This window comes from Nipponia nippon, unplaced genomic scaffold (assembly GCF_047370975.1).
Source record: "Nipponia nippon isolate SJK-2023a ecotype South Korea unplaced genomic scaffold, ASM4737097v1 scaffold_7, whole genome shotgun sequence".
Lineage (NCBI taxonomy): Eukaryota > Metazoa > Chordata > Aves > Pelecaniformes > Threskiornithidae > Nipponia > Nipponia nippon.
In genome coordinates this window covers 24,755,711-24,768,776 of record NW_028262391.1, presented here as the reverse complement: position 1 = coordinate 24,768,776, position 13,066 = coordinate 24,755,711, and the positions used below count along the sequence as shown (strand labels likewise).

General features: G+C 38.5%; 1 protein-coding gene across 3 annotated transcripts in view; it reads right to left on the bottom strand.

Annotated features, from left to right (window-relative positions):
- The window catches only part of LOC104023679 (glypican-5), a 388,175-nt gene that overhangs the window by 251,556 nt on the left and 123,553 nt on the right, over positions 1-13,066 (bottom strand). For all 3 annotated transcript variants that reach the window (XM_087739176.1, XM_087739174.1, XM_087739175.1), the window contains exon 4: positions 4,517-4,647. In XM_087739176.1, the coding sequence (XP_087595302.1) occupies positions 4,517-4,647 (131 nt within the window). The remainder of the gene's footprint in view (positions 1-4,516; positions 4,648-13,066) is intronic.

The window sequence follows — 13,066 nt, the reverse complement described above, 5'->3', positions numbered from 1 at the left end:
TGAGAAAAAAAAAAAACACAACTGAGATTGTTTCTCCCACTCATTTTCAAATAAGAGCACAATTACAAATGCAGCACACACAGCAAAAAGCTGAAAATAAATTCCGTGGTACTTAAATTAACTATAACTGATACCAAATGGAAGAACTGTAAATGTATGAGGCTATACAAGAAAACAATGGCAAACAGTCTAGAATGAGCACCATGGGAAGGAGGGATACAAACGAGTAGCATTCATTTTCTGGTACAATGAGTAATTTGCTGTCTGTTAATAAATAATGTGAATACAGATATTTTTTGCTGTTCAGTTCTGGTCAGATTGCACCATTGGAAAAAAAAACAAAAAACAAAAAACCACACAACTTTGCAAAACAGGAGAGACAGGCTCTAAGATTATATTGGAGGAAAAACTGTGGAAATAACCCTGGTAGTTATTTAGTGTAAATGCATTTTGTGGCACCAATATCCCAAGGTGCCTTGATTAACATTAAACACTGTATCGAACATTAACATAATGATGCAATTTTCCACTTACATGATTTGATACCACATTCTGCTCTTTCTTATACCATTACTCTCCCCTTATACCCTTACTCTCATGTATAAAGTAATGGCAACAGCTGAAGTCACACGTCTGCAAACAGGTTCAACAATACTTGCCAATCCAGTTAACTCTTACTAGAGAGAGTGAACACCACCTTCAGCAGCTCTGAGGATACCCAGACCATGGCGGCTTTGCCATCATACCTTCTGGGAGCGAGAATGGACCCACACTGATCATCAGGTGAGTGTCACCTGCCATCACTGAAGCAGTGATTCCAATACGGCCAGTCAAAAAAGGAAATGAGAATTTGTAACAGGGAAAATCTGGACCTGCTGAAACTTCTGCCTTGGCCAGTCAGTCAGAAATGTTTGATTCATTTCCACAGTAAGTTAATTTCCATCTGGCATTAATAATGTTTTGTACAAGCACTTCAATACTCAAATTTTAATAAAATCATGTGATGCCTGACCCAATAGACAGTTAATTTTAAATGAAGTAGATGACATCAACTTCAAACATTCCCAAAGAAACTCGAAATTGTTTATTGTAAGATGTATAAAAGATCCATAAGTTCCCAGAATAACAAAGAAATCCCAACAAAATATCATTTCAAAGCCTGCCTCCTCCGATTAGGGACCTAATATCACGTTATAGTTCTTTGTTAAACATAACATATTTTTATATACGGATCTGTAACCAGTTTATGTTTAGTGGTCTGAAATATTACACGCAGCAGACATGCCAAGAGGCAGGTATTCAACTTTGCTAGGAGTCGGGACCCTGACCAGAACAGTACTTTGTGCTGAACTCAGCAATAACATTCCAATTTACTGATTGAGATTCTGTACATGCCATGTACATTCCCTATACCATCATATGGTTTCAATTTTCTTGTCATCTCTATTACATGTTATAGTAACCTCCACATTAAAAAATGACCACAGCAGCAATCCTGCCAGTCTCAGTTAATCCCTGAATAGGATTGTGTAATGAAAAAAAAAAAAAAAAAAAAAAAAAAATTCAAATCTATACTTTTCAGCTTAATCAGAGGAAAAGATTTCCTACAAGATCATGCAACATTTATTCAAGTTTCAGCTTCTTACACTATTGTCCCTGACACTTACTGACAAAAAATATGCAGGAATGGAATGCAGTGGAAAATAACGAAAGATGGAAAATCTCCCCAGAACCCATGAGAGTAAGAGGAGCAGAAAAGGATTCAACTACCGCAAAAGAGGATCCAGTTGCTACATGAATTCAGGAACCACGCAGGACCACGCTGTGCAGAACAGTGGAGGGTGAGAAGGACTGCCTCCAGCCAGACTCAAAAAACGCACACCCAGAAGACAGACCAGTCAGGCAAGGAGGCACCATCTTAACAGTCCCACTTTTCAACTGCACGAGCAGCCTTGGCTCTGCTGAACAGCTGAGACCAGAGGCTCTCAAACTCTTTGGAAAAGGAGCTTGATTTTGTAACTGGCCTCGCAAAGATGTAATACCTTTGGAGGCAACATACATACGTAGGTATAAGCTGTTTGGCACTAGGTTTTTAAGGGCATCTCTAAGCAGGCACTACAGAAGAGATAAGAGGCCAGTTTATTGCGGTTTCTCCTGCAGATGTGCTAACCAGACTGGTTCTTCTCTTTCAGCTTGGGAATATTCTGACACATTAAGGGAATGAGTCACAGCTTTTCTGTTTACCTGGGGAGTGCTGGCTCATTCCGCTCTTTTTCTTTGCTTATTCTAAAAGGCAGGAGTCATGTTCCATATTCCTCTTGAATTAAGGATCATTTGGAGGGATGTCTACTAAACAGACCAACAGACAGACTCAGTTGGGCCAATTCCCTGTGTGACCTTGTACCTGAACTGACAGACAGCGGACATTATTGCTCTTCATTTTGTAAATCAGCAGAAGGAATGACACCAAAAAAGATTCACATAATTACTTTCATAATCTAGATCCCCTGTAGCAGTTATTTGTCACTCGAACTGCATTTTACACAAGCCACTGCAAAAATGATTTCACCCATCCATTATAAAATTTTATTACTTAAAATTGCTTTTTATTGATATCATATGTGATTAAATGACAGATGATGAACACCACAGTGATGTAGCCAATCACTGTGTATTTTACTCTATTTCTTGCTTCAGAGTCATTCCCAAGAAGCAAACTACAAGCCTCATGCCATGTGTTTTATAGCAAGTTGTGGAAAATTTAAAAATATTCTCCACTTCTTACTAATTATGGCTCCATCATTCATTTTTGGTGCATAGGCTCTCCACAATACCTATCAACACTGTATTTCAGTAATGTTTTATGCTAATTATGTAAGGATGGCCTTAGTTTAGATTTTTTTGATAAATTAATTTTCAGTGAGCAGACTGGTTTTGGGAAACTATCTAATTTACAGTATATTAGTTTTAGCATATTTTCTTTTCCATCTACAGGTCTTACATTTTAAAAGGTCAATATCCAAATAATTCTAGAAGGTTGGGAGGGGGAGAGAACAGATCCTCAGGTGAGAAAGAACTGCTGTCATGACATTAAAGACACCAATTTGCATCTGCTTAAGAGGTTACCTGTTAATAGGTTGGTAATTCTGCCTTTTTAGTTGCCAGTGTATAAGTCCCAGTGAAGTCAGCGAGTTATACAGAAGATGGCCTAGAGCTCTGTGTTTTTAAAAGCATATTTCGTTAATTGTACTACAACTGTTCTTTGGATTATTACTGCTGAATGTATTAATTTAATTTCCTTAATGCTCTTTTCTCTGATTTGCATGGTTAAAATTGATTAGCTGCAAGCACTAGCACAAACTGTTGTGTTTTGGTTTTAAATTTCAAAGGGATAAAAATATCGCTATCACTCAAAAAACTTAGCTTGCTGCTATTACTTTTATCTTTTAAAGCAGTGTTTGGTTCATTCATGCAAGCTTAGATGAGAATTAAAATAGAAACGGATAAAAATCTCATCTTCACAACTCAAACTTCAGAACGCAGGCTATGGAAATTTTAATATTGCTGTCTGTCATCCACCTATCCAACATACGGAGATACACATGGACTCCCTGGGCAGATTAGATGCTCCTCTCAGATAGAGGCATAAGCTCAGCTTTATTCCACTCACTTTGCTGAAGTTGTTCCAGATTTATACTGGTATTACAGAGAACAACATGTTAGCCAGAAATATGTCACTGTGATTTTATGGTCAGTTAGCTCTCACATCTACTCATGTATCATGAGTGGGATTGCAAAGACACCCTTCCCTCCCCACTTACAATTTACAGAAAACCAATCCAGGAGCTACACGAGGGAAAGTGAAAGAAAGACTAGGACATCTGGGAGCAGGGATACTCATGCCAGGACCAGTGGTGGTAATTCAGCTGTCTAGTGTCTCAACTGGCACACAACTGAAGAACAGAAGCCAAGATGGACACAACAAGCCTAAACATAAATGCTTTTCCTCCTGCTCTGTTATGCAACAGATCAAGGAGATTGCAAGGGATCTTATTACTCCTCCCCAGCCCTGTGAAATGAGGGACTGACTTTGTGTCAGGGCAATGAATCCTTCCTTTTCACCCCTTCCTCCTTCCCACCTCTGCCCCTGGATAAGCTCAAGTCCTTAAAGACCTGGGCAATTGTATTTTAAGTAATTTAGACTCAACTGTGGAAACCACTCGGACTTTGTTGAGGCAAAGCGTTCATAACTTTCACTGACAGTTTCTGGAAATAATGAACATCTTGGTGCTAAGTAATGACATCAAGTCTGGCCTGTAAAAAGCTTTTCTTGGAGAGACCTGCAATGTAATACCACAAACACATCTGTGCAACTATCAGCGATGGCAACGGCTGGAGAGCACACAGACAGGGTGACAGAACTGCTGCTCTGGCTTAAACACTATAGGGCAGGGAACCATTAACAGAAATTGTGAGGCAGAGAGTTTATTTCAAAGCAACTGTTGCTTAGGGTTACCTTCTTTTATTGTTCAAACTAGCGTGAGCCATCACGAATGTCTGGATTTCAGTCGCCTCCTTCATTGGCACTATATTGTCTGATGACAGGTTGCCTTCTTGTTGTTTGGGCTGTCCGCACACTTTATCAACCTGTATAAAAGGAAGGGAAAGGAAAACGGGGTTTGAATGGAGAAACTGATTTACAATTGCCCAAAGGTCAGCTTGTTCCTTGTGGTTGGTGCTTACTGCAAAAGAAGGTGTCTGGGGGAGAGAAAGAAAGGATTCTTCTTTCCAGGACGTGGAAACTAGTCCCCTGAATAAGAATGACCAAATTAAGAGGCAGTGCAAAGAGCACTGCTACCAGCAATCCAACAGTCATGGATTTGTCACTGGATACCTGGACTATAGCACACCTGGAAACAGGCTGAAATAGTGACTGAGGGAAGCGTTGCCAAACCAAACTTTTATTTGGAAACATACCCTGCAGTTTGTAGGTACACGGATTTTGGTGGAACATCTGCCCTGTATATAGAAAGCAGAGTCTATCTAGCGTTTGAAGGGGCTTGTAATCAGAAGACAACTGAGTCTTCCAGCCTTTAACCATACAATGTCCCCTTAAAACAAGGAAATGAGCAGAAGTCAGCATCAACAAATCACTGTCAATAAAGTCTTTTCTTGGACAAAACTGAAAGAAAAGAGAATTTCCAGCCCTGGGAATCATCAGTGCCTTGGATCCTGGGTTCAGAACACCAACATCGCTCAGCCATTTGCCCTTTTTGCCCTTCCTGAAGTCTCTCATAGGGGATGTAATACAAGAACAGGAGGAAGCAAGCTTGTGTTTATCCTTTGTGCACTCTGGATCTGACACTGCTCCTGCATCCTACCACATTTATTTGCTATAACAGCTTTAAGTGACAATAGTAAGACAAACCTCTTCCTTTTCTAATCCACAAATAAGTAATCTGTAATGTTTTCACCTACACTTAAATCCTCAAGCAAACATGAAAAGAAGACAGAAGAAATCCTACTGTGGGCATGGTACTACCAAAGACCTTAATCACACAGAATCCATCACCCCGCACAGCACTGAATTTGGTATCCCTTCTTCAGTTTTCCATTATAACCAGGGTGAGATGGATTCTTGCTGGTCTGTGCATTTTACTGCATCTTTAAAACCCTTACTGAGTCACAACTGCCTATCTGCTGAATATTTCAGACCGCAGACGACTTCAAATAATTTTCTCTGCCCCTTTGTACCACTATGTTGTATATGTCAGTGCAAGCATAGGGCAATTTTCTCTACCTTAGCCCATTTCCTCCAGGAAAACTACTGCTATGTAAAGCCAAGATATTTTCCTCTGTAAAAATAGGCCAACCAAACATGAAAAGTTGGAAGCTGTATAGGCGTAACATTTAACGTTAACTTTAGTTGTACGAGTTATGGCCTGGTCCAGTATAATATGCTGCGAAGAACCTAAAACTGTAGCAACTGAATGCGAACGTACTGGATTAATCCTGACATACCTCCAGCAGTCAGAGTGGGAGCCAGCTGCCTCACTCAACACCACGCGCTGTCTATATTGTTCTGGTCTCACCAGGGACTAGCACGGCATTGATTTAAAATACAACTTCGTGAAATAAAACATTCTATTTCAGTCCCTTCTAAACTTCTGAAAAAAAAAAAAAAACAACCACTCTATGTAAATAAAAATATAAAACAAAAATGCCTTTTGAACCCTTTGGAGATGGATAGAGAGCATAACACAGCTGGACCGCATTCCTGCACAGGATGCTTTCTCCTGTGCCCCAGGTTTCCCAGGTCTCCTACAGCACGCAGACCCAAATTCCCAGCATAGGTTTCTGCAAAGTCCAGCTTAGATTACATCGTGTTACAGAAGTTCACGTCTTCAAATTACATACACCTCAAATCTAGTCACTATGGATTTAAGACAGTTTTAATCAACTAACACCAGAACGGTTTGGAAAAGCAATGTGGTTCTCATATACATAAGCAATGAAGAACTCAGTTTTTTTGTTTTTCCTGTGAGAAGTTTCAGAGAGATTTAGAGTCATCACTTTTGTTGTGAATAAATAGTTTAAGCATCCAAATGAAAATACTTTGTTTTGATTTGTATTTTTGATACCATAGAAATAAAATGACTCTTTAAATTGCAAAAGTTTCAGTATTTTCTATGCCAAACCTTAACTTTGGGGTTTTCTTTTTAACCAGTAATAACAGTTTACTGCATATCAAACAAAACCACCGTATTTTAAAGAAAAAAATATTTCTTAGTGGAAAATTTTAACCAGTTCTACTCCATTAAAAAGAAAGTCATTTGTTAAACAAAAGCGCAAATCATATTCACACTTTTTTGTCATGCGGGTCTTCTAGTGCCTTTCTTCTCATTAATATGCTAAGACACACTAGTAATGCTCCATAATTTAAACTACTGCACAGACATTTTAATCTGAAGTGAGATTAACAAGATGGAAGATACAATAATCATATATTATTTGTAATAACAGTAGCTTTTAAAGTCTCAGCTGAGATCCAGACTGTGTTTTATCAGGAAGGAAAGAAAAATAGTGCAAGGCAGTCCCTGTCAAACAGCATTTGACACTTAAAGGAACACAAAAATGTTAGGAAACTGGTACAGAGGCACAAAGTGACTTCTCCCAGTGTCACAGCAGGGGCCAATGGCAGAGCACACCGCGCTCTGTGTGCAGTCAAGGCCCTGGCCTCCTTGTGCAGCTCAGCCCAGCAGCCCTCAGCCCAGACCCAGCACCCCAGGCTGGTGCCCCCAGTGCTGCAGGGGCCTGGGCAGTTCCAGCAGGGCCAGGCTGGCAGCTCATCAGCCCTCTTTTCTTCCCACCCCTTCCAGCACGAAGTTTCTTTAAGGTTAGCATGGATCACCAGAGGTTCTTCCTTCCCTGCCTCTTTGGGGCAGCAAGGATGGAGGATTTCACCCCACCACTGCTCTTGCGATGTGCACAGGTGGTTTGAAAACTTATGCCCATGAAGGCAGGAGCACTCAACACCTTTGGATGCAAAGACCAAACTCCCTCCCAAGAGATTGTCTCTCATGGCTCTTGAGTTATTCCTATTTGGCCTATTTGTTCCAGATTTTGGATGAGTTAAACAGAAACCTGATTTTTTTTTTTTTTTTTTTAAATTTTATTTTTTCATGTGGACTGACACCTCACTGCAATGTGCATTTTTCTGTAAAATAAAGTAAGAGAAAAGGCTGAATTTTACTAGCTAATTTTGGCAGTCACAAAGTTGATGGCAAGAATGAGAACACTCATGTACAGAAAACCATCTTAAACTTCCAGCTAGGACATCTATGAAAAATGAGTTAATGCTGTGTAAATTAAAAAGTATGACGCACGCCATTTAAAAAAAAAAAAAAAAAAGTGTTTTCTGGAACTGCAACATCTGGAATTTACTGCTACAAATTACCTATCTTAACAACGGTAAGAACATGGAAGGTTTCCCTCCCATCCTAAGGGCACCGGACAACCGTACTGTCAGTTTAACTCAGAGTTCACAAATCCAGACTCACTACCCAAAGGAAAAATAGCGCTACTAAAAACAGTGACTGGGATTTTAAAGTTAATTTCCTTGTATGTGTGACTTACTGCTTCCAAGTTCTCTCTTAAACTGAAAGTATAAACTAAGTGATTACTTATTTATTTATTTTTAAACAGAAGCTAACATTCCTCTACTGAGACTGGACATTAGAATTTGACACAATAACAAAAAATGTCAAATATTGGGAAAGGCAAGAGAAGTTCAAAAGATTAGCTGCAAAGAACTGGAGAAACCTGTGATAAAATTTAACAAAAATTAGTAGAAACAGAAAATCCATTGCTCTTTTCCTAAATTCAGTTTTTAGTACTCAGAATAATCAGGAAACAACATAAAGAATGACTAAGCTCATTTATTTCTTTGATTTTTAAACTTAAAAATACGCCTGCCAATCTTAAATTACAAGCTGATAGAAAATCATCCCTCATTAACTGTAACACCACTAAGGTCATTGCTCTTGTCTCTTTGATGATATTTAATCAAGTCTGCCTTCTAACAGTGAACATCTATAGCTGAAAACTGGTATTCCTCATACCTCATTATCTTCTGAATTATCAATAATGTTTCACAATTCTACACACTTTTCTTTGGATTAAAGCTTTTTTACTTACACACCAATGATTCTTCTGAAATATCTATCTTTCTAACAACCACAGCCACATTTCTTCTCCTGTGAACTCTCCTCTGTAATGAAATACAGAGTCATATATATATGGATTATTTGACCTCTTACTATTTGTTCTTTAAAAGAATGACTATTTACAATTACTGCAGAGCCTTAACAAAATAAATTGAAAAAAATCTCATCCAAAATCTTTTGAACTCTTGCAGCTTGAGCAACCTTAAACATTGAGGTCATATTTAATATACGCAATATAATCAAACAAGGGAAAAATGTCATACCCTTCGGATACTAAGAGAATCTTATCTCTTTAAAGCAGGAGACCTTTTCACTAGTTCAGAACAGTAACTTTCTTTGATTTTGTAATGGGAAGTTTCATATTTTAAAATACAGGATTTTTCGAGTGATTGGGCTTTGAGTTATTATTAAAATGCTGACATATTTTCCAGCAGTTTTCTGCCCTCCCCGATCTGTAACCCAATTCAGCTCCACGAAAACCCAGCATCTGGGTGAACACCTCTGACAAATTACACCCCGCAGCCCAGGTTCCTGATGGCTGTGCAGGTGTCAGCACAGCCGTACCCCGCACCACATGTGCCACAAATGCATTTCAAATCAGAATTGGAGTTTGCTGGTGCCAGCTGCCAAGTTCGAAGTGAAGGAAGCAAGACACACTGAGTTACAGGGAAATCAGGTTTGAATTTTCAGACCTGCGTGTTCACCATGAGATCTCGTTTCCTTTGGGTCAGACATACCTTTATCACTTGATTACCAATGGCACAAGACACCAACAGATATCTTGCTTGTCATTTTCTGTTGACCAAGCCATCAAACAAAGTTCATTATGTAAATACAGAATCCTCTCCTTTGGAGTGGCTGTCACCTATTACTATAGTATTGTTGCAAAATGCTCATTTCCAATGCTCAAAAGATGAGTGGGATAAAACATTTCATAAAATGTAAGCCAGGGCTTATTGCTCATTACCACTGTCTATAGCTTACTGAACAAAATCTTGCACTCAATGAAGAGGCAATAGCTGAGAGAATAAGAAAGATCATTAGAAGAGAGCAAATAACCTTTGATTTTGCCGCCTTTTACGTATTCTCTCTCTTACGGAATACGTTACCTATCACAAATGCAGCATTTTGCTGATAGCAAAGTTCAGCAATACATAAACAAGCTATGGGATTATTAGTTTATTTTCCTACAGGAATATGCTGTATTATACTTGGGAGGGGAGCATTCTGCCTCTCTCTCATCTTGAATCTGTTGGACAGTTTAATGTAAATTAATTTCCTACAAATCTTCTGAAAACTGGCAGTTAGAGAAGTTGACTGTTACTAGATACTAGAGATTCCACAAAGGAGAGTGGCATTATGAATTCCTCAGGAGCAGAAAAACTTTCTATCAGAGTTCACACTTACTTAGACATCAAAAATCCAGCCATGGAATTTAAATCTGTAAGAAATGAGGCTCTGGGTATTCTCTGCTGCCTCTGGAAATACCTGGCTTTAATCAAGTGATTTGAATTACAGTAATATTTATAGGTCCAGTTTTGGAATCAAGATACAAATGTGCCAGAAATAAACAACAAAGTCCTGTAAAAGCAGGAACTCACATTCTGAGGAAACAACAAGAAACTATAGGCATATTCCTGAAAAATGATGTACAAGTATAAAGATTTTGAGATACAGATCATCCTGATATTTTTTATGAAACATCTGGGCTCCTGCTACTCTTAGGCCTATCTCACAATCTTCCTCAAACAAACAAAAAAAAAATAACAGGAAAGTAGTCTTGTCTTAGCAAGATGCAGAAATAATGGAAAACTGTTTAACAGAGCTGACAGGGATCAATTGATGCTGAAATCTGTTTTCAGTTCCCCAACTTAACCCCATCTTTTTCAATGACCTTACATGCTTTGGTGTGCTACTGTTCTGCACCCAAAGCTGGGGAAACTCTGCCCCCTATACAAGTGCACAGGGATGAGGCACTTCAACAACCAAACTCTCAGAATATCTTCTTGCTTCTTCCTAACTGCAAGAGAAAGTCTGTCACAAGTGCTAACGCTGAAAGTACCTCCTGTCTCAGAAAGGTTTGGAAATGGTAACTATAAAAAATGTGGATGTCAGCTTGCAGAGTTGTTTGACAACAAGTTATCATTTAAGACCATCATGCTTTTTCTCTGGGGACTATATATCCTATATAAAAAGGGAAAAAAGGGTTATTTAGATTCTCAGAAAGCTGGAAGTTGAAATCAGTAAATCCAGAAAGCTCTAATAAATTCCCTGGTTAAAATGTGGGTTATAAACTTCAGGCAGCCATTTCAAGGTCAAGGAAGGACTAAAGAAAACTAGAGACCAGTTATACTTCAGCCATATAACAGAGTTGCTAGAGCAACATTTGCCCAGAACAGGAGTGAAGCTGCCACACTAGTACAGAACGGCAGATGCAAATCACAAAGCTGAAGTGATTCCTAGCTCTTTTGACTGGAGAACATGCATCCTTTACAGAATTTCACAAATTGTAATGTCTTCCTTAAGGAAATGTCTGGTTATTGCCTCTTCTTTAATGAGCAGTAGCCAAAAAGATCTCAGAGGACCTCGCTAACTGCATGGTAGGTTCAGCCAGCTAGGGAGTTGGACTAGTAGCATGTATGCAGTCCCAAGCACACCATTCCAAACTCAGAAATGCACTGCCATTTTACAGGTATACATATAAAGAGGGTTGTATAGGGAGAAGTAGAATTACTTAGTCATAGGGATTTTCAGTATTGCATAGGATGTGAACTCACAAGCTTCAAGTTAAAAAGGGGCAGGCTTCAAGCGTATAGAATTTATAGGAGAATAATTTACATGGCTGCAATCGAATTCCTCTTACAGATTTCTAAGGGTCCAACCTGAGATAGTAAAAGGCCAAGCAGTACTTCTGGATGCCCTTATAAACAGTGTTACTTAAAGGCTCTGCTCATCTATTCAACAACTCATCTTTCTTCCTTTTTAACTACGAAGGTCAAGTTTCCAGGCTACCAGATATATTGAGAAAGATGAGTGTTCAGCAAAAGTGGAGTAGCAGTAGTATTCTGCAAACAGCCCTGAAATTGGTTCTTGAAAAGAGAAAACTAAGTGCTGTGTTAGGAGGTTTTGTGCTTGTGTGAATTGACATTGTTGCCTTTTGTAGGTTCTGTCTGCAGCAGAAGAGACATCCTTTCAGGCATCAACACTGGGCACACACAATGGTCAGATTCTGCAGCAGCTGCTCAAATGAATCAAATTCTACAAGGCCTCCTCCCAAATTAAAAAGGCAGATGATGAGTAACAAGAATTTGGGGCCTTATTTTACAACATCCTTAAGAAAGAGTGGTTCGATAATCTGTACTGAGCCAAGCAATCAGGCACACCATGAAGCCTCCATCTGAATGCATACATACAAGTTTTGTTCGCTGGGATAGTAGCCGAGGATTTCTGGGAAAACGTAAAATAAGGAAATAACTTACACGATATCAGATATTTCAAGAATTCTATACAGCTTATATCTAACAAATTTTCACTGTAAGCTACCATGATGTTCTTTTCTGCTCTTATTGGCTTTTAAAATTGCATACACTGGTCAAGACATCAAACTATCCACAGTTTATCTTCACGTATAAAACCTTTTAAGCACACATAAGTCAATAACTTTGTCTAATTTGTTAGAAGCTTTTAAAACATTTTTCTTCAAATTGTATATATATTTACCCAGCTGAAAAGAGAAGTGGTAATCATTTATAAAGCCAAAACAAAATACTAACAGCACCTGAGAGGTAATGACAGCTCCCATCCCCCCCCACAATACCCCCAAGATTCAATACTAATCTTTCCTGACAGTCAGCCTTTGTTAGTTGTGACATTTGTCCTTAGATATTGACAACCTAGAAAGGTTAAGCTCAATTTTATAATTAATTACAATAATGTAGTATGGAAGGAAAATTCCACTGGGAATCAATCCAAGTGAGTCACTTTAAAAGCTCTCAGAAAAATTAGGGAAGTTTAAAGATAACATAAGAAGAAAATAAATTAAAATATTTTATTCAAATTTCCCTTTTATCACTTTTCAAATTAATTACAGTATATCAAAATGGTATTGCATGTTATGTGTTTATTATTTATTCCCATTCTTAAGTGAAAGCAATTATCAAAATATTACTGGAATTTCTTTTATCACTGCAAGCTTAAAATGGAACTAAGAAAAACCCTTCATAGTTTGTTCTTCAAAGGTTCCATAACCAAGTACAAAAGTAGTGGAGAAAGATTATACAACTTACAAGTGCACACACACATAAAAAAAGGAAAACACACTCATATCCTTTTAGGGCTTC